The 24347-nt window shown below is 38.3% G+C and overlaps 1 protein-coding gene across 7 annotated transcripts in view; it reads right to left on the bottom strand.

The window, feature by feature from the left end:
- The window catches only part of myo18ab (myosin XVIIIA b), a 218755-nt gene that overhangs the window by 97974 nt on the left and 96434 nt on the right, over window positions 1-24347 (bottom strand). For all 7 annotated transcript variants that reach the window (XM_059973312.1, XM_059973310.1, XM_059973309.1 and 4 more), the window contains 8 exons: window positions 23458-23545; window positions 21354-21466; window positions 20317-20493; window positions 18361-18571; window positions 14995-15137; window positions 13200-13300; window positions 11699-11762; window positions 7801-7945 (listed from right to left, as the gene is read on the bottom strand). In XM_059973312.1, coding sequence (XP_059829295.1) covers window positions 7801-7945; window positions 11699-11762; window positions 13200-13300; window positions 14995-15137; window positions 18361-18571; window positions 20317-20493; window positions 21354-21466; window positions 23458-23545 — 1042 coding nt within the window. The remainder of the gene's footprint in view (window positions 1-7800; window positions 7946-11698; window positions 11763-13199; window positions 13301-14994; window positions 15138-18360; window positions 18572-20316; window positions 20494-21353; window positions 21467-23457; window positions 23546-24347) is intronic.

Below are 24347 nucleotides of genomic sequence, written 5' to 3' on the forward strand. Positions count from 1 at the left end.
GGAAATCAAGAATAACACACACAAAATGCAGGAGAAACTCAACAGGCCAAGCAGCATCTATTAAGAGGTATTAACAGTCAACAATGCGGACTGAGACCCTTCATCGAAAACAAGTGGGAAGAAGCCAGAATAAGGTTGGGGAAGGAGTACAAACAAGGTGAGGGAGAAGCTAGGTAAGAAAGGTGGAGGCTGAAGTGAGAATCTGGGAAGTGAAAGGTGGAAAAGAGTAAGGCTTGAAGAAGGAGAAATCTGATAAGGACAGGAGAGTGGACCATAGAAGAAAGGGAAGGAGGAGAGGCATCAGAAAGAGATGATAGGCAAGTGAGGGGAAAAGAAGGTATAATAGGGCGACGTGGCTTCTTACCCTATCCTTTCCAATTCTGATGAAGGGTTTCAGCCCAAAATACCAACTGTTTAATCTCCTTCATCGATGCTGCCTGACGTGTTGAGTTCCTTCAGCATTTTGAGAATGTTACCTTTAAGTTATTCAACTTCTCATAAGATGCTAAGTATCATACTTCATGAAATTTTAGCACTGCATGGCATCAGGATTGTGGAATGGAAGGGATTATTAACTACAATTTTCAACAATTAATTCACAGAAAAAAACAATACCAAGTAAGAGGAAAACAAGTAAATAAAGAAAAAAAGTTACAAATGACAATAAAATGATAGAGTTTTTGGTTGCATCTAATGTTCCCTGTAGGGGTGCACGCGCGCACGCACGCGCACACACACACACACACACACACACACACACACATCTTTTGCTAGTAGCGCACAAAAGAACTTAAACTGGACAAAGAAGGTTGTCACCCTCTACCTCGTTGGCAGGTTAAGTATATTTCACAATTATACACAAACACATTTCCTTTTCAGGTTTCTGATTGAGATGGCGTTGACAACTTGGGGTTTAAGATAATTTGCCTGCAGATTTTAGAGCTGGCTTATTATATCTTTTATTGAGCAAATTATTGAGTGAACACATGGTAGTGTCACTGGGCAAAATATTTCACAGCACAAGATTTTTGAGCACACTAGTCATTATAAATTAGAAGGAACATTGGTATTCTGTTAAATTACTCACTGGGATACAACCAAAAAGCAATGTTAACTCACATTTTAAAATGTAAGAAGTTATCAAATTTCATTCTCAAAAAAAACAGTAATAACTAGCAATTAAAGTATCAATATGAATTATCAGCTTCTATTTTCTTAGAAGTACTTCCCCTTTAGTAGCACATTGCAGATTTCTGAAACTTACTAAAAATATTTGATCAACCTCATCATTAGTGCTATTTTGTCTTGAACACTTTAAACAGAACCTGCCATAAATCCTTTTATTCTTAATTCGCTCTTCCCCGATAAAAAGAAATAATTTGAAAAATCTCTATCCATTTATATTTGGGAAAAATATAATAAATCAATTTTTTGTAGGAATCATTTCTTTCTAAAAATTGTTTAAAGCTTAAATTTAAACTAAAACTAAATTGTGAATAAAAGTCCATGTTAAAATATTTAATTAAAGAGCTGAGATAGGTTAACTTCCAGCACAGATTTTTTTTGAATGTGGATAACAATTGGGAACTATATTACAGGAACTACATAATTAAGGAAAAGATTAATTTTGGGCTACTTAAAATAAAGGTGAGCCATTGCTCACTCAAAAGCAGAAAGCCTTTTTTAGGAATTTTGACCAAATGACACATCCTTAATAACTGTGATCAGCTTGTCCATTGCATTAAAATGGAGTTTTTTTTGGTCCTAATTGTGTTCTTTCTTATAAAAGATTTTTGTTTTTCTTGTTATTTTTGAATGAGCAAACTAACAGGCAGCGGTTATCCAGAAATAAATAGTATAAGTCTGTGTGACTGAAAATTAATTTCTGAGTAAATCATGCTTGTGACCTTTCCAGAATCCAATCAGGTCAATCATTAAGTTCGACAGAATCAGAATCCAGTTTATTACCACTGTCTGACTGTCTGATATAATGTGAAATTTACTGTTTTGCAGCAAGAGTATAGTGGAAAGACATAACTATAAATTACAAAGTAAATAAACAATAGAAAAATGGGAAAAATTAGACCATTCAGAAATCTATGACAGCCGGTGGGGGGGGGGGGGGGTGAGGGGTGGGAGAATAATCACTTTCAAAGAAAAACCAACACAATTTATGCATCAATAATGTCTATCATGGAACTGTATATTTTCTCTCTTCTCTGATCTAATCCCTTGTCAGCACTGTGACCAATCTGTCCAACTTTACTGTTGTTCATCTCCCCCAGAGATTATGCCATGTATTCATGTAATGCTCGTAATGCCCCTACTCTATTCACCCACCTGGCTATTAATAGACAATGGCTGATTCAATAATTATACCACCCAAGTGCACCACCAAACACTGTTATGATCCCAGCCCCCTACTTTGTGAGAATCGCAAGAGCACCCGTTGAGGGGGGGGTCAGTAGAAGTGGGAGAGAGAGAGACGTGCTGAATAGACACAGGAAGTGGGAGAGAGAGAGACGTGCCGAATAGCACATTCCACCGGGATACAATATAAGGCGACAGCGCCTATTGTCTCATGGAGACCATGTGAAAAGCCCTCGGGCAAAGTGGGCTGGTTGAGAGAGAGATTGCATCATCACAACCTGATTGACACCTGCGACCCCATGAGGAAGTATAAAGGAGGGTCTAAGGGGGACAGCCCCTTTAGACGCACCAAGAAGACACGAGAGTGATCCCGCCGTAGCGGGAAGCCATTTTGAAGGAGGCCACGTGCATTAGATTCCGGGATTGGAATTTGTGGCTGGAATCACGGAAAACCGCTTTTAACTAACATCGGGGAGGGGGAGCCCGCTCCCCTGATTCAACGGATGCTTCATAAGGACCCGGCAAGTCTTTCCTTTTTCTCACCAATCTCTCTCTCTCTGTCGCACCACGTGAAACCCAGCGATTCCCAAAAGGCTGAAGCCTGCAGACTTCTGAGTGACTTTTATATTTCCAACGGACAATATATTATCCCCTAGACAACAGTAGAGCTCATTTCTTAATGATGATTATTACTATACCCGTGCTTTAGATGGAGTATTGACAACGTGCATTATCTGAATGTTTGTATTAACCTTACTTTTGTGTCCCTTTATAAATAAAAACGATTGAAAATAGTGACATCAGACTTCAACGGACCTCTCTATCTTTGCTATCCAGTTACGGGATACGTAACAACTTGGGTTTCTCGTCTCGGGATTTGACACCAAATTGGGAGGCCAGTGAATCGAGCTTGTAAGTCCAAAACTTGAATCTGGTTACGCGGGTAGCCAGTCGGGAAACCAGCAAAGTTGGACGTGGGTGAATTTATGAAAAACCCGACTGTGGGGGCGCTAGAGGCAGCCACCAAATCAGACTTGTTAAATTTGGCAAAGGGGTTGAACCTCGCAGAAGTGAGGTCGTCCATGAAAAAGCGGGAGGTGCGAAGAGCCATAACTCAGTATTACATTGGGAAGAATGTGTTTGAAGCTGAGGTATTGGAAGATATCCCTGAAAAGGTACCATCAAGTGGGACGGTTCAGTTAGAGGTAGAGAAATTAAGGTTGGAACATGAAATTAAGTTAAAAGAGCTGGACGCGGCTGAGAGAGAGAAAGAAAGGGCTGAGGGAGAGAAAGAAAGGGAGCAGGCGTTCCAACTAAAGGAGCTAGAGGCGACCCGGGACCATGAGCTCCAACTAAAGGGGTTAGGAGTGAAAAAGGAGCAGGACCAAGCTGAGAGGCAAAGACAGCATGAAATTCAGCTAAAGGAGCTAGAAGCAGTCGAGAAAGAGAAGGAACGGGCCAAGAAAGAGAAACAGAGGAAACATGACTGGGAGATGGAGAAGATGAGGAACGAGCAAAGAGATCAAGGGTTAGACCGAGCGGAGCAGTTTAATGTTAGTAGGGAGTTGAGATTGGTACCCCCGTTCGAGGAGACAGATGTTGATAGTTATTTCTTGCTTTTTGAAAAGGTGGCAGTAAATCAGAAGTGGCCAAAAGAGCAGTGGGTGGCGTTGTTACAAAGTGTGTTAAAGGGGAAGGCCCAACAAGCATATGCGGCATTGTCCCTGGAGGATGGAGAAGCGGAGAATTAGGCTCAAGTAAAGGAGGCCATTCTCTGGACTTACGAATTGGTACCTGAGGCCTATAGACAAAAGTTTAGAAATTTAAGGAAAGGGTGGAATCAAACGTATGCCGAGCTAGCCCATGAGTAGGGGGTGCTCTTGGACTGTTGGTGCACCGCGGAAAGGGTGGACGAGGATTATGGGCGTCTCAGGGAGTTACTTTTGATTGAGGAATTTAAAAGTTGTGTTCCGGAGGAGATCCGGATGTATTTGAATGAGAAGCCGGATAAGTCCATTTCAGAATTCGCTAGGTTTGCGGACGAATATATCCTAACCCACAAGACAAAGTCTTCCTCAAATAAAAATTCCCAGAGAGACCGTGGGAACGATCGAGAAAGTCCAACGAGTGAGGCAGAGGTCCCACCGGGAGCTAGCGGTAAGGTTGAGGGGGAAAGGCAAGACGGCCAGAGGTTTCCGGGTTTGACCTGTTTTAATTGTGGAAAGGAAGGGCATATTGCATCTCGATGCTTTGCTCCGAGGAAAGAGATAGGAAGAGGGAAAGCCGCAGTCCCTATCGGGTGTGCCGTGGTAATCAGTAAATCGACCAGAGAGCCAAGGGTAGACAGAGTACGAGAAGGCTCTGAGAGTTGTCTGTCACACGGAACCGTGTCTGTGATGGAGGGAGACACACCAGTTCCCGTACGAATCTGGAGAGACAAGGGGGCTGAGCTGTCGTTGATCAGCAGTAAGGTACTAGAATTTGGTTGGAAAATGGGCATGGTAAAGGTAGAAAGAATAAATAAAAGGATAGAAATGGTGTCCATATATAAGGTCATTCTGGATTGTGAGCTGGTGTATGGATCAGTTGAAATAGGGGTGCCATCAGAATTCCCGAGAGCTGACATGGACATCCTGCTTGGGAACGTCTTAGCAGGGGGTAAGGTTTGGTCAGAAATGCTACCGACCTGCCGCCTGGTGCGTGTTGAGGCCCCGCCCCTAGCGTCCAAGGGTTATCTCGCAGGCGCGGTCACTCGCAGCCTGTCGGGAGAGGCAGCTGAGAACGAGAGCAGTTTAAATCCGGCCAGTTTTGATTTGGCCGAGACGTCTTTGCTGACCCTGTGCCATGAGGGTTTAGAGGGTGGTCAAACGAAGAGTAGTAAAGTGAAAGAGGGTAAGGGAGAGGAGATAGATCTGCCCTTAGCGAAGAGAAAGGTCCTTAAGGTAGGAAATAAAAGATCAGAAACAGATAAAGCTGTTAAAAGGTCCAGAGTTGGTCATGGATGATCTGTCTGGTTTGGCAGAATTGTTTGAAGAACTTGAGAGTTCTAAAGGTGTTCCCGATAATGAGGTGAGGGCAGTCCTAGATGGAAAGGGTGCCCTTGCCTCGAAGGAGTCTGCTGAAAAGGCCAAGGAGGTTGTTTCAGCTCGCAGGGTTGCGCCTTCCCCGGGTGGGAGTTGCCCAGAGAGTAACTGGGAGGATCGGGGGAAGTTAGAATTTGAAAAAGGTACGGGTGTTGAAAGCCTGGAAGAGGCCAATGTCCCGTTTGAGTGTGTCCAAGATGGGGATGCACATGGTGCTGAACTTGGTAACGGAGCTCAGAAGAAGTCTGAGGTATCTGATTCAGTGGAACGGGGCGGCCGTCCTTGTGGTTCAGATAGACTTGGTTCAGTGGGAAAAGGGTTAACCTTGGTAACCGTGGGAAGTGTGAGTTCCCCGGTGTTTGCACTCGAAGGTGGGTTCAAAGTTAATGCAGAATTTAAGAATGGGGGGATGAGGTTTGTTATTGAAGGAAACAAAGTCTGTAGTTTCAAAATCGAAGGACGAAATCGTAAACCTGGCAGATCGCTCACAGAGTGAGCCGGGAGATAGCGGGGCCCCCCACTCTATTGTTATGCCAGGATGGGGTGTGAAGAGGCTGCCTTCGAAATGCTACTTGAGCGAAGAGTTCGAATTAAACACCAATAGCCTGAAGGGTACTGACAAAGGGGCTAGCCACCTGGATAAAATCAAAGAATTGGGTGGAAATGGTATAATTTTGGGGCATGGTGTTGCTAAAATAACCCCGATGAACGAGGCGGGCGGGAGTTCACCACGCCAAATTACTCAAGTTCCCCACGGGGGGACTCGACGGAAAAGAGCCGACGGTTAATGGGGATGCCATTGTTAACCAGCAAAGCAGGTTGAACGGGTTTGTGCCAAAGCCTGTGAATAATAAAGACAGCCCCTTTGGAGACCTGCCGGTTAAGTAAAACAACTGAAACGATTAGTATTCGCATAAACGTTTGTAAATGCACCTAAGCTAAGGTCACACCTCCTCCATTTTGTTGCTGAAGGGAAAAAAATAAATGGGTGGTTATTGAATTGAAGTCTGATGCTACAAGACTTTAGTACGGTACGCGATGTTAAGATATTAAAGAAAGGAACACTGTAATCGTTAACTATTTAGATACTGACTTGAATGTATAACGGTAGTACTCTGTGAAAAGAAAAACTTGTATATTGTGTTAGATTCAAAAATCCTGTAAGACTGTGTACCACTCCGTTTTAACCGCTGGTAAAAATGTTTTTAAGAGGGGAGGTGTTATGATCCCAGCCCCCTCCTTTGTGAGAATCGCAAGAGCACCCGTTGAGGGGGGTCAGTAGACCCAGGAAGTGGGAGAGAGAGAGACGTGCCAAATAGCACATTCCACCGGGATACGAAATAAGGCAACAGTGACTATTGTCTCATGGAGACCACGCGTAAAGCCCTCGGGCAAAGTGGGCTGGTTGAGAGAAAGATTGCATCATCCCAACCTGATTGACACCTGCGACCCCGTGAGGAAGTATAAAGGAGGGTCTAAGGGGGACAGCCCCTTTAGACACACCAAGAAGACACGAGAGTGATCCCGCCATAGCGGGAAGCCATTTTGAAGGAGGCCACGTGCATTAGATTCCGGGATTGGAATTTGTGGCTGGAATCACGGAAAACCGCTTTTAACTAACATCGGGGAGGGGGAGCCCGCTCCCCTGATTCAACGGATGCTTCATAAGGACCCGGCAAGTCTTTCCTTTTTCTCACCAATCTCTCTCTCTCTGTCGCACCACATGAAACCCAGCGATTCCCAAAAGGCTGAAGCCTGCAGACTTCTGAGTGACTTTTATATTTCCAACGGACAATATATTATCCCCTAGACAACAGTAGAGCTCATTTCTTAATGATGATTATTACTATACCCGCGCTTTAGATGGAGTGTTGACGACGTGCATTATCTGAATGTTTGTATTAACCTTACTTTTGCGCCCCTTTATAAATAAAAACGTTTGAAAATAGTGACATCAGACTTCAACGGACCTCTCTATCTTTGCTGGTAAGTTATCCAGTTACGGGATACGTAACACCACAAACATGGTGGTTCCTCTGCCAACATGGGAAAACTGGTCGATTCCTCCTCTACCCAATCTCGGCAAAAGACTGGCTAATTCAACTGCCACCATACAATCTGTCCTATATCCTCCACCTGTTCTAACCACAATCCCAACCACCAAAGAGCTGGCAGACCATTCTAATATAAGAGAAGACTGGTCAATGTCCAGTCTTCCATATTTGTTCAATGCTCATCCAACTGTGTCATTAAATAATATGATGATGAAATACCTGCCAAGTAAATGGTATTAAAATATACCAAAGTAAAACTAAACTATTGAACCTTAATGAGTTCAACCAAATACCTTTCGTGGCACCTGCTGCCCCCAAGTGATAAATGGCACTCAGGATGTGCCAAAAAGCTTTCTGTTCTTCATTTGAAATCCCAAGCATCTTCAAAGCAGCCTGAAGCTTGTTAAATTGCTGAGCTGCCTTTTGTTTTTCTTCTGGCTGTAAAGACAATTAAAACAAATTAATAACTGACTAATGCATTACATAATAAACAAAATTATTATCACATATTTTCAGTTCATCTACTATAATATATAACTAATTAAAACTGTTTACCATAGTAGAGTACATCAGTATCTAATGTGCTCAGTCACAGAACAGAAAGATGATACAACTGCTTATCATCATTGCAGTTATCATCTGGCGAAGTGATAATTTAAGTACATGAAATGACAGCAATTTGACAACCAACTGGTCTTATCATGTGACTAAATCTTCATTAACTATTCTGTTACCCATTATTCTTTCTTCTCCTTTCTCTGGTCAGGCAGAAGAATGCAAACACCTGACAGCACATGCCACTGTACAAAGACAGCTCATTTCTCATAAACATTGCTAAATAATGAACTCTTGAACCCCTGAATTTAGCTACAGAATTTAGCTACACTAAATTCTGCCTTTTGTTTTCTTTTTATAACCTCGATATAATTATGTATGGTATTGTATGTCTGGATGGCACACAAAACAAAAGCTTTTCACTGCACCCTGTTGCATGTGACAATAATAAACAATAACAAGTTCAGTCAGAAATGCCAAGTGGATTTATCTGACTAGGCTTGCCCTTGAGATTTGGATCATTGCAGAGACTTATTTTTGTTAGGACTTGAGCAATAGATTCCATCCTCATGATAGCAAGAAACAGCTGAGAGCACTGATTACAGCAAAGATTATGAGACCAAAAAAAAATCCTGTCTGATGATCAAACTTGCACTAATAGACTATCAGCATCTCTGAGAAATTCCATTAAAATTACATTAACGTCTTCTGACAACAGGAATTTTGCACAGGTTAAGTGTTATCACAAAAAAGAGGAGAAACCCAAAGATGATGATTAGGCAAAAAGAGGTTACTGCAAAGATAAGTTTCTGGTAAGTTCCTATCTTTCTTCGTCCATTAATATATATGTAGACAGTGTAGTGAGAATGGGTCCAGGGTCAGTGGTATGTTCTTCAGAGTACAAATTGCAATGGGAGATAGAAAGGGCCAGTTTAAAGGACAATGTTAAGATTGTCAGGAGGAATTTCAATATGCAGGTAGATAGTGAAAATCAGATTGGTGCTGGATTGTAAGAGAAGAAAATTGTAGTAAGTCTACAAAATGGCTTTTTAGAGCTGCTTGTGGTTGAGCCCACCAGGGAAAATACAATTCTGGATTGGATGTTGCGCAATGAACCAGATTTGATTAGGGAGCTTAAGGAAAATTAACCCTGAGGAGTCAGTGATCATAACTTGACAGAATTTACCCTTCAATTTGAGAGGAAGATGCTAAAATCAGATATGTCAGTATTACAGTGGAGGAAAGGGAACTATAGAGGCATGAGGGAGGAGCTGGACTGGAAGGGAACATGAGCAGGGTTGATGGCAGAACAGCAATGGGCTGGTGTTTCTGCGAGCAAGTCAGAAGATGCAGGACCGATACATCCCAAAAAAATGTATTCTAAAGGGAGGATGAGACATCCTTAGGTTGTGTTGGTTGTTAATTCAAACCATGCATTTCATTGCAAGTTTTGATATACATGTGATAAAAAAAAAAGAATCTGAATTAGGTCTCATTATCTATTCTTGACATTCAATGCCATTAGCATGACCAAATATCATCAGTGCCATGGGATGCATCATTGAGCAGAAACTCAAAAGGATCAGCTGTATAAATATAGTGATGATAAAAAAAAGGACAGAATCTGAGTACACTGGAGCAAGTGACTCACATCCGAACACCCTAAAGCTTTGCCCCCATTTACAAGACCACAAGTCAGAAGCTTGATGAAATATTCTTCACTTGACTAGATGAAAGCAGCTCCACGAATTCTTAAGGGAGTTAAACCTATCTAAAAAAAACTAAAAACATACTTTGCTCATCATCTAAATAACCAAACAGCATCAGAAATGTGCTTTTAACTATTTTCTACAGCAAATATTCAAATTCAGTGGATTCCAGTTAATTGGGCCATCAGTTAATTGGGACAGCAGCTTACTTGGGAAAAAGAACAAAAGCTAATCCAGTTTAAGATGGTGCTACCAAAGATATATGGAAGCTCATTGGTAGTTCGGAAGGCAAGAGACTCAACTAAAAACATTACTTATAACATCTTTTCTGAAGCAAATTGTGATGAACTATCTCCGCAGACTTAAGGAGTCAGGCAATTTTGGACGACCAGCCATGTTGGGGCATTGTGAGGCACTATGTGCTCGAACTGGGGCTACAGTTGGAATTCATATCGCTGTTGGAGATGGAGTGAGTAATTTGGAGAGGAATCAATGCGGAAGAGTTTCAATCCCTGTCCATCTAACCCGGATACAAGGTTGGATTGTTCCAAGCACTAAGCCAATTTGGTGAGATCGAAAATGGCTTTGAGCTGGGCAGCCCAAGTGTAGCACAGCGCTGGGGTCTGGGTCCTTGAGCGAAGACCACGTGCTTGGACAACTTTAATTCCAGCACAGATAGACTGAAAGCCCAAATGCTGGGAACAGAGGCTAGGGTTGGGCTGATTTCGCTCATTAGTCCACAAATGTTCATTCTTTCTCCATGGCGCCAAGGCTGTGGACTAATCCAGATGCTGTGCGTTTTTGCCCCGCTGGTGAGATGAACTGGGACCGAGGCTGGAGCCTACTCCACGCTGCTCCAGGAGCGGATCTGGGGACTCATTCTGGTTTGGAGTGCTGTTAGCTTGCTTCTATTGTTTGCATGATCTGTGTTTTTTTCTCTTTCTCTGCAGAGTCTTTTTTTTCAATTGGGTTATTTGAGTTTCTTGCTTTGTGGCTGCCTATAGGCAGACAAATCTCAAGATGTATAATTTATACATTCTTTGGTAATAAATGTGCTTTGAACTTTTTGAATCTAATCAATCTGTTTATTTGGGGTACCATGCCACCTAACTGGGGCAGAAGACTGTTGTCAAACTAGCATCAGTTGCATGCACTTGCATGGCTGTTAGACATTGCACCATGCTTTGAGTAAACAGTGCCAGTTGCAAATGTTCAAAAAGCAGTGATTTTTTTCACTGATAGTTGGCGAGAAATAAGCAGTAAAACAATTCAGAACCTTTTTCGCTCTCTGCGATTTCAAGCATTCAAGCTTGGAGACGCCAGAAATGGTCGGGAGTGAAAATGAAATGATTTAATTATTTTTACAAATTAGGAAGTACAAGGAATTTAAAGGTATCAGCAATCATCCTGAATGTTAGAATGAAAATGAAGATTTGGAGGATGCAACTTTCGACAGCATTGTATGAAAGCAGTCTATTATGTGCACTACAACTCTGCGCTCATTTTGTTCATTTACAGTCAAAATAATGCAATGTGGATTAAATTCCCTGCTGATATGTATTAGAAACTAATACACAGTTTTATAGTATTGTAGTACTGGCGGTAGTTTTCTAATTTGTACTGCATATGATTTAAATACATAATTTGTTATTCAGTTTGTCTTTTTTTTTTAAAGTATACCTTTTTAACTATTTCCATGACACTTTAGCTAATTGGGGCTGCTGCTTAATAGGGTCAAAATGCACTGCTTCCAATGTATCCCAATTAACAGGAATCAATTGTACATAAAATAGAAATCTTCCATGAATTCCATGCCATTTTCCATCATATGAGTAATTGTTTAATTAAGTAACTTAGAAGAATTTTGGCCAACAAACATCACAGAAGATTACATTAAAAAAAAATCAGCTCTGAAGTCTACAGATACCTTTAATAAAGGTGAAATTTCAAAAGCATGGTTTTCTGCAAAATGATTCAAATGAAGTTCTGTTCTGTAAATAACAAAAATAGGAAAACAGTTGTATGTAATACATAAAGTTAGCAGCAAGCAGTTACAGTCCGCCTCCTTATCCACGAGTTCCGCATGCGCGAATTCAACCAACCGTGAAGTGAGAAAACCTGGAAGTGCTCTTCTAGCACTTGTTGTTCAAGCACGTACAGACTTTTTTTCCTTGTCATTATTCCCTAAACAATGCAGTATAGCAACTATTTTACATAGCATGTACATTGTATTAGGTATTATAAGTAATCTAGAGATGATTTAAAGTATACAGGAGGATGTGCATATGTTATCGTGGATCAGGATTGAAAAAAAATCAGAAGTTCTCTTATTAAGCAAGTCGGAACAGGTACATCCAGTAATATTTAGCGTCAGTTAGTCAAGTGTTTGTCTTAGTATACAGTATATATTTTAACTTTCTATGCATATGAAACAATTAAGGACGTATGTTTCAGCACCAGGCTCGGGAACGGAAGTCCCCGATTTCGATCCAGTGATAGATCGCTCCCTAGCGGCTCTCCATCCATGCCTGGTTAATGTGGAGGATCAAATACCAAAAACCCCAAAACCCAATAATTAAACCACTGTGTTGCTTAGTAATAATTGTAGCTTTCATCGAGGCACGGCATTTCTCATTTTATCCTTTAAAAATGTTCCAATCGTTGACCAACTGTAGCCTAATGTTTTTCCAATGACTGATGGTGTTTCACCTCTTTCCGATCACTTTATTATTTCCACTTTATTTTCAATCATGATTGTGATTATTTTCATGAACAGAAACACTGTGGATTCAGAGCTCCGCCGCTGGGTCCTAAGGTCCAGTGCATTGAGACAGGATTAGGGACTTGAGCATCTGCGTTTTTTGGTATCTGCGAAGGGTCCCGGAACCAATCCGTTGTAGATAAGGAGGGCAGACTGTACTTACAGTTATCAGCTAAAAACAAACTTACATTGTCTAGAGGGTTTCCTAAGAACAATATAACACAGCTCAAAGAAATTATACAGTTGTACACTATGTTACTGGAAGAATAATCATGACCTAGGAATAATTACAGCAACTGTTTCTGTTTGTATTGTGTCTTTGAAGGAGTGAAACAATCCAAGGCAATAGTATTATTAAAGAAAATTCACCCGGAGCTGTTTAAAAGAACTGGATCAGTAATCAATTGACCCAGACAATTACCTGGAGAAATAAGTTGAAATTTCACCCACAATATTGGGGAAATTTAACACCGGTCAATTAACTTAAAATGGCCCATGCAAATTAATAAACAATATCAAATCGCTCTTCAAAAATTTCAAGAATATAACTGAATCAACTACCCAGCTAGATCATTCTTAAGATAACAAAATTACAAATAAGACAAATAAACCCCTTAAAAAGCTACTAACGCAGATCAAACCAAGCTTTTAAAAAGTACTATTGTACCTTAGAGTGTTGTCAGCACCAGCCATTAGATAATAGAACACATTGAAAGTCCCCTCACTTCCTGGATGTTTGGATACCCTGACCTTTTCCAAAAGCATAGTCTGTAAAAAGAGAACAAGGCCTCAATTATCAGAATTTTATGAATATTAAACAGGTCTATTGAATTAATTCAGTACAAACCACATCCACCAATCTTAGCACATCAAAATGAATTTGAAATACATAATACTTGAATGCAAAACTGTAACACTAAGAGGTATGACGGCTCAAAACAACATAAAATCTATTGAAGCTTTCTCGCAAGAGTGCTTTACGGAACATTCCCTTCTGTGTAAATGTAGTCTACATTCATTCATAATTTAAAAGGACATAACTGGTCATTAATACAGAAACATTAACACTTCTAATGCTTTGCAAGAGGTGAAAAGAAAACGACTGAACAGAATGAAGGAATTGACTCATATCATAGATAGAGATATCGAAGGTCATGATCAAAAGGTAGACCAAAATTTACTGAAGAGGCAAAGGAAGATAATGGAAATGAAATGCCAAAATTTAGAGAGTGCACCATGAAATACCAGAATGACACCAATTCAAGAATTAAGCAATCATTGGTACAATTAGAAAATAGATTAGAGCTCTTTGTAGAGATCAAAAGGCCCATTACCAATGAAGGACTTAAATCTAATGTAAGGAATCTCAAAGTATCAGCAAGGAAAGGGATTATGAGAAAATAAGGTTGTGCAGGACAGAGCACAGATGCTAGTACACCAGATCAATACAAATTCACTGTAATTCACCCAATACATAAAAGCCTTCCTGCAATTTTACAAGGTAAGAAATGCACAACAGAAATATAAAATAGGGTTGGACCAATTTTCAAAGATTTTAATTGAGCAAGCTAACTGCATTTACCCATGAGCTACAAGTGGAAAATGTGATTTCCATGTGTCGTTCCCAAGTAAAAACCTGATGAAAGCTACTATATTTACTCAGTGCCCACTTTATTAGGTAACTCCTATGTATGTTTACGTTTGTGGTTCAAGGGGTCCCATCAAGGTTGAATGGGTTGCGCATTCAGAGATACACTTCAGCACATCACTGTTGTAATGTGTGATTATTTGAGTTACTGTCACCTTCCCGTCAGCTTGAACTATTCTCTCTGACCTCTCTAACTAATAAGGTGCTATCACCCACAGAACAGCCGCTCACTGTATGTTTTTTTTTGTTTCCTGCACCATTCCCTGTAAACACAAGATTGTTGCGCGTGAAAATCCTCGATCAGCTGTTTTGAGAGACTCAAACCATCAACAATATCACTTATATCACAGTGCAAGCCATAGAAAATTACTATAAATTACAATAAGAAATAAAATAAATAAATAGCGTAAAAGAGGAAAAGTGAAGAAAGTGTTCATAAACTATTCAGAAATCTAATGGCAGAGGTTATGAAGTTCTTCCTAAAAATTGAGTGTGCATCTTCAGACTCCTGTACTTCCTCCTGATGGTAGTAAAGAGGACATATCCTGAATTTACTGATAATTCTCCATATTTTGGTTTATATGCACTGATTGCTTGAGGCAAAGAAATGTTGGGCTCTATCAATAAACACCACAAGAAATTCAGTGTACAAGTTGACAAATAGCTGTCAATTGGTTCGATACTTCCATGCAAATATGTGTCAAAATCCAGAATTTGCTAGCATTTCACAGAAATTCCAGAATTTTCTAGTAAAATCATGCTGTGTATTTTCCAACATGGGTACTATAAGAGAAAAAGGTTATACATTGCTCACCTGTATAGAAGCTGAAGCCACCTGGCCAGCCTGATCAAAATCAAGTGAGATGATTTCCGAGAAACGTGTGGCATTGGTATTCATATTTGTTGAGGTATTGCCGAAAGCTTCCAAAACAGAATATACTGCCTGCCATTTCTCAACTTCACATTCCAAAACACAAGAGAAATTAAAGAAAGTTAAGAGGTGGAATACTGTGAAGTACAGTAATTTGCCACTAACCATGTTATTGTTTCAATTCAATCAATAACTATTAAAAGAATTTGGAAATGTCTGGTTCCCTACTTCATCAAACAAAGCTAGTATTATGGAACTTATGAACAAGCTTTTTACTGATTATGCAAAAGTTTAATGCATTATACAGAATTAAGTAATCTGAAACTATGTATATCAATTTAGAATCATATACTACTGAGAAAATCTAGTATGAGAAAAGTATACAGTAATTACTTGTCATTCTCAAAACATCAAGTTCGACTTTAAAACCTAAAGCTAACAATGGGTGAAAACATTTGCTATTTCCTATTGGACCTAAATGCTGATTCCAAAGGCAAATCATTCCCTAAATTGCTAAATCTGATCTGGAAAATGACTTATCTTTGCTCAGCTCATCCAAAGTTATGGCACCATTTCACCTAATTCATGTCAGATAAAATTTGAGAATTTATTTCTCAACGGCAATGTAATTGTATTTTCTAAGGGTAACGACAGCATAAAAACAGATACAACGTAAGGTCATGAGAATCAGGACCAGGAGTAAGTATCCAGCCCTTCAAGCCTTCTCCATCTTCAAGACCGGTCCCTATCTCAGCCTCAGTTTTTCTGCAGCATTCCCATATCCCTAGATTCCTACATATTCAGATATCTCTTGATCTTCTTTTTGAATGAACTCAACCTTTATAGCCAGCTGGGACTGAGAATTCCAAACACTTGCCACTCTCTGAGTGAAGAATTTTCTCATCATCATAGCTTCAGATGGTCTGCTCCTTATATAGCATTAGACTTTCCAGCAGAGCAAATATCCTTTCTACGTTCACATTCTGAAACTCTTAAATAGTTTGTAAGTTTCAATGAGATCAGCTATCATTCTACTAAATTCTGCCATTACAGTCCTTACCTACTCACTCTCTTCTCATCACGTAACTCAAGAACCAATCTGGTGAACCTTCATTATACTCCCTCTATAGCAGGGGGTTCTTAATTTTTTTTATATGCCATGGACCCCTCTGGCAGTCTGATGAAGCCTATGGATCCCTTCTCAGAATAATATATTTAAAGATATAAAATAAAATACATAGGATTACAAAAGAAACCAATTAAATTGGAATACAGTTATCAAAATATTTTAAAAAACTAATTTGCCATGTCATAGTGATAAATGGTATCTTGAGATATTTGTAACAACTGCAAAGTGACATGAAAATATCCGTAATTTCTATTGGTATCCAAGTCACAGGTACTGCTAAATACTACTGGGGTTTGTTGCCTACATTCATAATTGAAAGAAATGCTAAATTTCATTTAGAGGTTAGTAAAAATACAGAGGTAAATGTTTTCCAAGTTCCCAGCCCAAGATGTCTGTGGACCTCAGTTTTGGAACCCTTGCTCTATATCCATTTCCTTTTAATTAAGGAGAGTAAATAATGAAGCATAGTCTCACCAAGGCCCTGCATAATTGCTATCAGACAGTTTTACTCCTGTACTCAAAATTAAGTGTGATGCTTCTCCTGGCCAGGTTTCTAGAATCAGTGGTCACATCTCAAAATAGATGTTCAGCTATTCAGGATAGAGTTGAAAAGAAATATCTCCACCCATAATTTTTGTAAAGGGTGTGAGTATAGATTTTTAGATATTAAGGAAAACAAGCGACTGAGATTTATGCAGAAAGGAGATGAGGTAAGAATATCTGCGACAATCTTTTTGAAAAATGGAGCTGACACCAAGAGCCAAATAGCCTATTACTGCTTCGCTTTCTTATGTTCTCTTCCATGTATAAATTGCAGTCATTCAAGCTGGCACTTAATTACTATCTTCTAAAATGAATTCAGGAAAAGGCAGTGCAACATATTGTTCTTCATCGCAATGCTCATCTTGTAAATATATGTTTACACTATTGCCAAAATCTAGAAACAAAGGAAGACAGTATTGATCAAAGAATAAACCATCACATGAAAGGAAGAAACTCTCTGCATTTCTTTAATTACCTCTAAAACATTTTTTGCATTTATTAGTTTTATGTTTAATATAAAATGTCAGGCTTGAGTCTATTCTCAAGTACCTCATTTACACAGATCCTACACTAATCCCACTTTGTAGTCTCACAAGTCTTTCTCAATCCCTCCCCACCCCTTGCAGATTCTATCACTTGCTAGGGATAATTTATTAACCTGCTTTTGGAATGTCTGAGGAAACCAGAGTACATAGGGGAAAACCACAGGGTCACATGAAGGCATGCAAACTCCACACAGAGAGCACCAGAGATCAGGATTGAACCTGGGTTATTCGTGCTGTGAGGCAGCAGCTCTATTGGTTCTGCAACCATGCTATGATTACTATACTACTAAAATCAGCATATTATTAAAAATGTGATAAATTGCTCAGGACTTAAAATAGACAGCACCTTGAATAGTTAGAAAGTAGCTTCTTCTCTCTAGTATTATTTTGGTTCAATGGACAAAATTACAAAAAGAACATTTTGACACTGTGCTACAGCTAATAGAGCCATTGTCCCACAGCACCAGTATCCTGTGTTCAATTCTGACTTTGGGTGGTGTCTATGAGGAGTCGGTACATTCTCACATGCATTTCCTCTGGGTGCCTTGTTTTCCTCCCATGTCCCAAAGATTGCTTCTAGTACAAAGGTGAGTGGCAGAATGTGGGGGAGTTCATGAGAATGCAGGAAAAATTTTTAAAAAATTATTAATGGAAGGATTAATGTAGGATTACTGTAAATGGGTGGTTGATGATCAGTGCAAATTCAGTGGGCCAAAGAGCCTGTTCCCATGCTTTCCCTCTCTATAACTGGGACATTATCTTAAACTGTTTTTATAGAATAATGAGATTAGCACTCCACAGTATGATTGTACTTCCACATTTATCCAGGCTGCTTATAGAATTATCGAACTAATTTTTTTTTAAACTTTGCTCTTAATGATAATTTTACATTGGCTCTGATGCAAGAATAATGTATGCAATGCTACATAAATCTGCCTTTCACACTTTGAATTAAAAAACAAAATTTGATTCTATAAGACTTCAGATAATCAGAAAATAGCCCTGGAAGATTTTAAATGCACATGTCCTAACATCAAGTAAGCTGTAGACATACTAAAGATCAAAAATTTACAGATAAAATATGTTTCCTACCAGTCACAATTTTCCCTGTGCTCCCAGCAATTGTAACCAAATACTGAACAAGATGTTGGCTGTTTGTGGTTTTCCCACTGCCACTTCTGCCTAGAAGAACAATGGACTGATCTTGCCTGGTAGTTAGTAAATTTCTGTAGGCAGCTTGTGCAATAGCATACACATGTGGAGAGGTATCTTCTCTGCGACATCCTTTAAACATGTGCATAACCTAAAACATGAATAATGTGATTTGTACTCATTACTAAACTATATTTGAAAGAAAATGTCACATGTTTTGCTGTATTTAAATGAACAGCATTTCATATCCAGTTAATTACAAGTAATTTTAAGCATATACAAACATATCTATTTCTGAACATATGTGACAATTTAACTTATGCCACATGACTTTGGAGCAATCAAGCAAGTCGAGTTTCTGTTTTTTTTTGTTACTTCTTTACTTTATGGAATTTACTACTGAAAGATATACTGGTCTCAAATGTGTAACAAATTCATCATAATATACCATTAAAATCAGTCCCCATCCCATCAGAACTGCAAGACAGGAATGGAAAAAAAACTAAAAAGGAGTGTGCCATCTGCTATTCAAAAAAAGCTTGAGCACTGATATTAGATGTCTTCCGAAGGTAACCTGTATAGTAGAGCAATACCTAACATGTTAGTACAAAAAGATTTTTGATTCTCTACAAAAAAAAATTATAGTATATTTTTTGCTAAGCTATTTTTACACTTTAACTTTGTTTTTTGTCATTGTTCAATTCAACATCATGATTTCTCATTAGTTTCAAAGTCATAGCATTCTTAAAATAGGCACAGAACAATTCCATAGTTCTTTGGGAATATTGGAGATTTCCAGTGTATCCACACATCTGTTTGCACTTTTTAAAATGAAAAGCGCAGGTAAGAGTCTATAGAAAGGTCCAGAATTATTTTCTTGTATTTTTTTTTAAGTGAAACAGCAATTTGCAACTATTAGTTTCTAAAACACCTGCAGTATGCTAAACCAGCTGACTGAACAACCCAATTTCAACATCAAATATTATCAGACAATTAAATGAAAAATTAGAGCCATCAATAAATCTAACAATACAAATACACAGCTTAGAATATTCATACTTACAAGATGGCTACAATTTTCAAACTGCAGTAAATGTAAACCTATACTTTACATTCACTGAAAAAACATGTGTATAACAAATGATCTCAAATAACATTTCTGATAAATTTTAGAATAAGTATCTCACTTATTTTTGTTCAGGATTTATTATTAAATATATTATTCCTTTTCAAATACAAAATATTCACTAATTCTGATTACAACATAAACCAATCTTCAAATTTGTCCTTTGTTAACGTAAACAATTACAAAAGTTCACTTCTAAACACTTGAAATTTAATGGGTTACACATTCACAAATGGAATCAGAATGAGAAAAGATTGATTATCTTGAAAAATGTAAATGGCAAAATTACATTGTGTTATGTGTTGTGTGCTGTTGGTAATGTGTTTGAACCTTAGCCCCAGAGTAACACTGTTTCATTTGGCTGTATTAACATATAGTTGAATGATAATTAAACTTGAACTTGAATTTGGGCTATTATGAAAATTTATGTAATTTTATTAGTTAATTTTGACATCAATATCACAAGCCATAAAACGATGGGAAAAAACTCTTATTTCATTTCACTTAATTTATTAAGTATTTTTCAGCAAGAACCCTACATAATTTTAGTTGAATTACTCAGTATAGGAATATTTTTAAAAAAAGACACAACTTAGACAGTACACTGTATGATTTTCATATATTAATCATACAATACACCAAAAATATTTTGATTCCAAGTTAGAATGATAAAGAATTGAAGACATCGCTATAATAAGTGCGATTGAAATTTCAAGGTTCAATATAGACTAATATTTAATATGCACAATACCAGAATATTAATAACATACCTTCTCAGAATACATTGAAGGAGAGCTGAGGGGATTGACTACCACCATATTTGACCCTGCATATGTGTGGATTAGGTTACTTCCATACCGTTGGCGTATCGTGTGCAGAACACTAGATTCATTGAGATACAACAAGGTTGCAAGATCTTCCACTCTGTCATAGGTTGGTGGATTGGCCTGTTAAATGAAACATATGGAATAAAGATATAGAATACAGTACAATTCAATCAGAAAACAAAATATAAAGCATGCCAATGGATTTGTGCTAACAAATGTGATCAAAAAGGATTTTCAGCTGCATTTCTGTCATAACTTTTTTGCTAGTGAAGCCAAAGTCAGAACCTTGCTCCTCCTCAGAGGGAGAAACTTAAAAGCAAGGTGAGTACTCCACGCATAAAGAATTTGCTCTAAATTCAGCTATTAAGAAATTTGCGCAAAGCCTGCTTTGGCACTGAAATAAAATACTGGAATAAAATCCGGTGTAAAATCCGAGAGTAGATTTAGGCCCATGTTGACAGAGTTAATGTTTCAGGACCTCTGAGGTATGCATAGGAGTAATGCTGCACTTTAAACCAACTACAACTTGTAAGTGGATTGATAAGGATAATATGGCTGGGGTTCTATCTATGTCTCTGATCTACAATGTCACTCAAACTGTGTTTTTTCACAGTGGATGAAATTCCGTTCCTGGAGCTCACCAACCGGCTGTTTTCTGACATTCTCCAGGCAGCGTGGAAGACTACACATCAAATACACTCTCAGAAACTCAGATTTAACAAGGTGACTTCATAGCCTATGTCTTTACAGAAGCCAGATGAAAATCATTTTTTAATACAGACATTGTTTGTCTTTGGTTATAGCTGTATAAAGTGAGAATTATTGCATGTTCAGTATATTTAATAATTAGCACCTAGAGGATAACAAAGTCTCAAGTAGCTATATACCAAACTTCAAAGAATGATAGCATTTATTTAAAAATTATAACAATAACAAAGAATCAAAATATTTGTAAGGTCATTTGCATGCCCTAGACTTGCCTTTTCCACATCATCTTCATCTACATCCAGAATAGTTCGATCATGATCCAGTTTAATTTTCACTTTTCCTTCTGGCAGTTTGGGGAGTGCAGCATCAGTTTTTAAACAAGCAGCTGCAAGAGCAAATAGGATCTTAAGCATGCTAAATGCAATGTTATGAAACACAATATTTACATTTAAAGATGTATCTATTTAGTACAATTCCTGGTGTAACAAAGACATATATGGAGCTAATCTAACTTCAACTGAAATTCTAGTTTAGTTTAAAAAAATACTGTATACTAAAGCACTTTGATGTAGGAAACAATCAAACAAAATGGCTAATATCAATTGACAATGCCTGTTAGTTGGTGCATTTGATTATTATGATAATGGGGGGAAAAATGTAAAAGTTCTTCAAGAAAAAAGGAATGCATTATACCTACCACTAGCCACCTCCAGCTACAGAGTTCATCAGATTTTTGAGGCATCCTACTTTAATTCAAGGATGTGAGATTTATGGCAGCGCTATTACACAACCCAATGACACAAAAAGCAAGTGACAACAATCTGGCTTCTTCAACCGCAAAGAGTTCTAAGATTGGCAGAAGCAATCAACCAATGATACAAATGATTGGTTGCTAGGCCATTTAAGAGTAATAACACTGCTCTATAGGTTCAAATATCCCTCAACACCTACAAAAAACTTGGAATAGTGATGCTGCTTTAGTGGACCTGTTGCCTGTTTTGAGAGAAAACTTTAATTAGAATGCCCTATAACACTAAGGCCAAAGCCATGCATGAGCTAGGAATGACTATATGTGTCTTTCTTCCTCCACGTTTTTAAGTGAATGGGATGGTTGGGGAGAGAAAGAACATTTGAGGAAAGACCATCTTTTGCTCACATCAGTTCTATCATGCACACCGTAGTGAAGGAGTGGAGCAAGGGTAAAGGGAGATGATAAAGATATACACATATGGCATCTGCAGATTTTCTCTTGTTTACAATAGAGATAAACCTGGAATTTTGGGCTGGGGGTTGGGGGCTGGTGGGATGTGGTAAGAGGGCAGTAGTATATTGGGTAAGGCATAAAATTCCACTGAGGTTCAAGGGTGTGGAAATCTTGTGTGAAATCAGCAACAAGAAAGGCATTTGGACAGGTAAGGGGAGGGGATGGACTTGGAAGGTATGGGCCAAACAGAGGGAACTGGAATTAGCAGGAAGAATACTGTTGTCAGCATGGACCTGTTAGGCCAAAGGGTCTGTTTCTGTGCTGTATTACTCCATGACTCAAATATGTCCTTAAATGTTTAGTGTATTATAATATTATATTCAAGGAAGCTCAACTATTAACTACCCAGTACAGAAATTAGAACCTGGTGAATTGTTAAAATGAGGCACCTATTACAACTTTGCCATTTACAGTTCAAGCACTTGTTAAAGTTACAATACAATCAGTTGGAAAGTGCATCTAAAAACGCCAGAAATTAAGTTTAGAGGAATAAACAAAATAAAGTCACAGTTTACATAACATACAGGTATTTAAATATTGAGTAGAAAAACACTTAGTAATAACATTATTGATTACAGAATAAATTTTCTACATTTGGTCCAACCCTTTCCTATGTCCTAAAGCCATTGACTTCAAATTATCTTACTTGTCATTACACCATCTTCCCCAAGGAACTGAAATTCTCTTCCTCACTATCCTTCCACCAGTTGTCTGTCTATATTTCAAGATGTCCCATTTCACGTACCAGTCTTCTTTGCTTTGCAACCCATCAATTTCTCTTCCACTGACTACGTTTCTTAAGAAAAGCATTCTTCCTCACTGGCTAATCTCAATCCCCACACTTTGGTAAATGTGTCTCTGAATATGTTTCCCATACCAAGATACCCTCTTAAACATTGACTTGAATGCCTTTTTTGGCTGAGACTAAGTTTTTCGAGTCTTACCCATTAGCCTCCTCCTGTAACAAACATTCTTTCTCCATGACTTACCAAGCTGACTCAAAGGTTTATGCCTACCATGAGCCCCTCTTTACTCTGCCCCACATCCAGTTTCCTGATTCCCATTTTTCATTTTACACAAAATCAATAAGAAAAGTTTACATTTATAATTACCTAATGAAAATCCATCTTTGTGGACCAGCCACACTTTATCAGCTTCAAACCATGCCTGTTCTGCAGCAATCTGCTCCTCAGTCTTCGCCTGTAATCAGATACAATATGGAATGTCAAATTAGTTGATAATACGTTAACACTAGACTTCCTGTTACCAATGAAAGAAGATGCAGCACCATAGGAGTTTTTAAAGACAAGTTATTGCTTTGCTCAATTTTTAAAAAATATCTTTTTCAAAATATTTTTAAACACCTCATGTTATTGGCCAGATCATTCTGTAGATCATTCTGTTTAAATTTTAGATCAAATTTTACCCATTTTCAGGCCATATAATTTGTTTGTTAATCCCCAAGGCTACAATTATTTTGAAGCATTATTATATTGAAGGAACTAAAATGTCAACTACCCTATGCAGGAAACTACAGAAGAAACATTGTTAATATGATTGTAATATCATTTTCTTAAGTTTCTTAAATATGTATTTAAATATCTAGCATCATATTCCATCTACTAAAGAAAATTTTATATTGTCCAATTACATCCTCATATGATCTATACAAAACAGAATTAATTAATTAAAAGCTGCTGTATGCCTATTGACTGCCAGTTGGAAAACCTTACATACTCAGATCAAAGAGTAAATTACACATTTCCTCACATCTTTCTGACACATATTTATTGGCAAAATTACCATAGTAAAGTAACAATTTTAAACCTTTAAGTTAACTTTCACTTGTATTTATTTCAATTTACTATACTGTATTTGTTCCTCACAAAATGTGCTTCCCTATTCTGCGTTAAGGAAATATAATGAATGCGAAACAGATTCTGGAGAAGGCCATTCAAAAAGATCGCAACTGATCTTTTATCTCAGCGCCACTTTTCTGCAC

Source organism: Hypanus sabinus, chromosome 6, assembly GCF_030144855.1.
Source record: "Hypanus sabinus isolate sHypSab1 chromosome 6, sHypSab1.hap1, whole genome shotgun sequence".
In the NCBI taxonomy this organism is placed as follows: domain Eukaryota; kingdom Metazoa; phylum Chordata; class Chondrichthyes; order Myliobatiformes; family Dasyatidae; genus Hypanus; species Hypanus sabinus.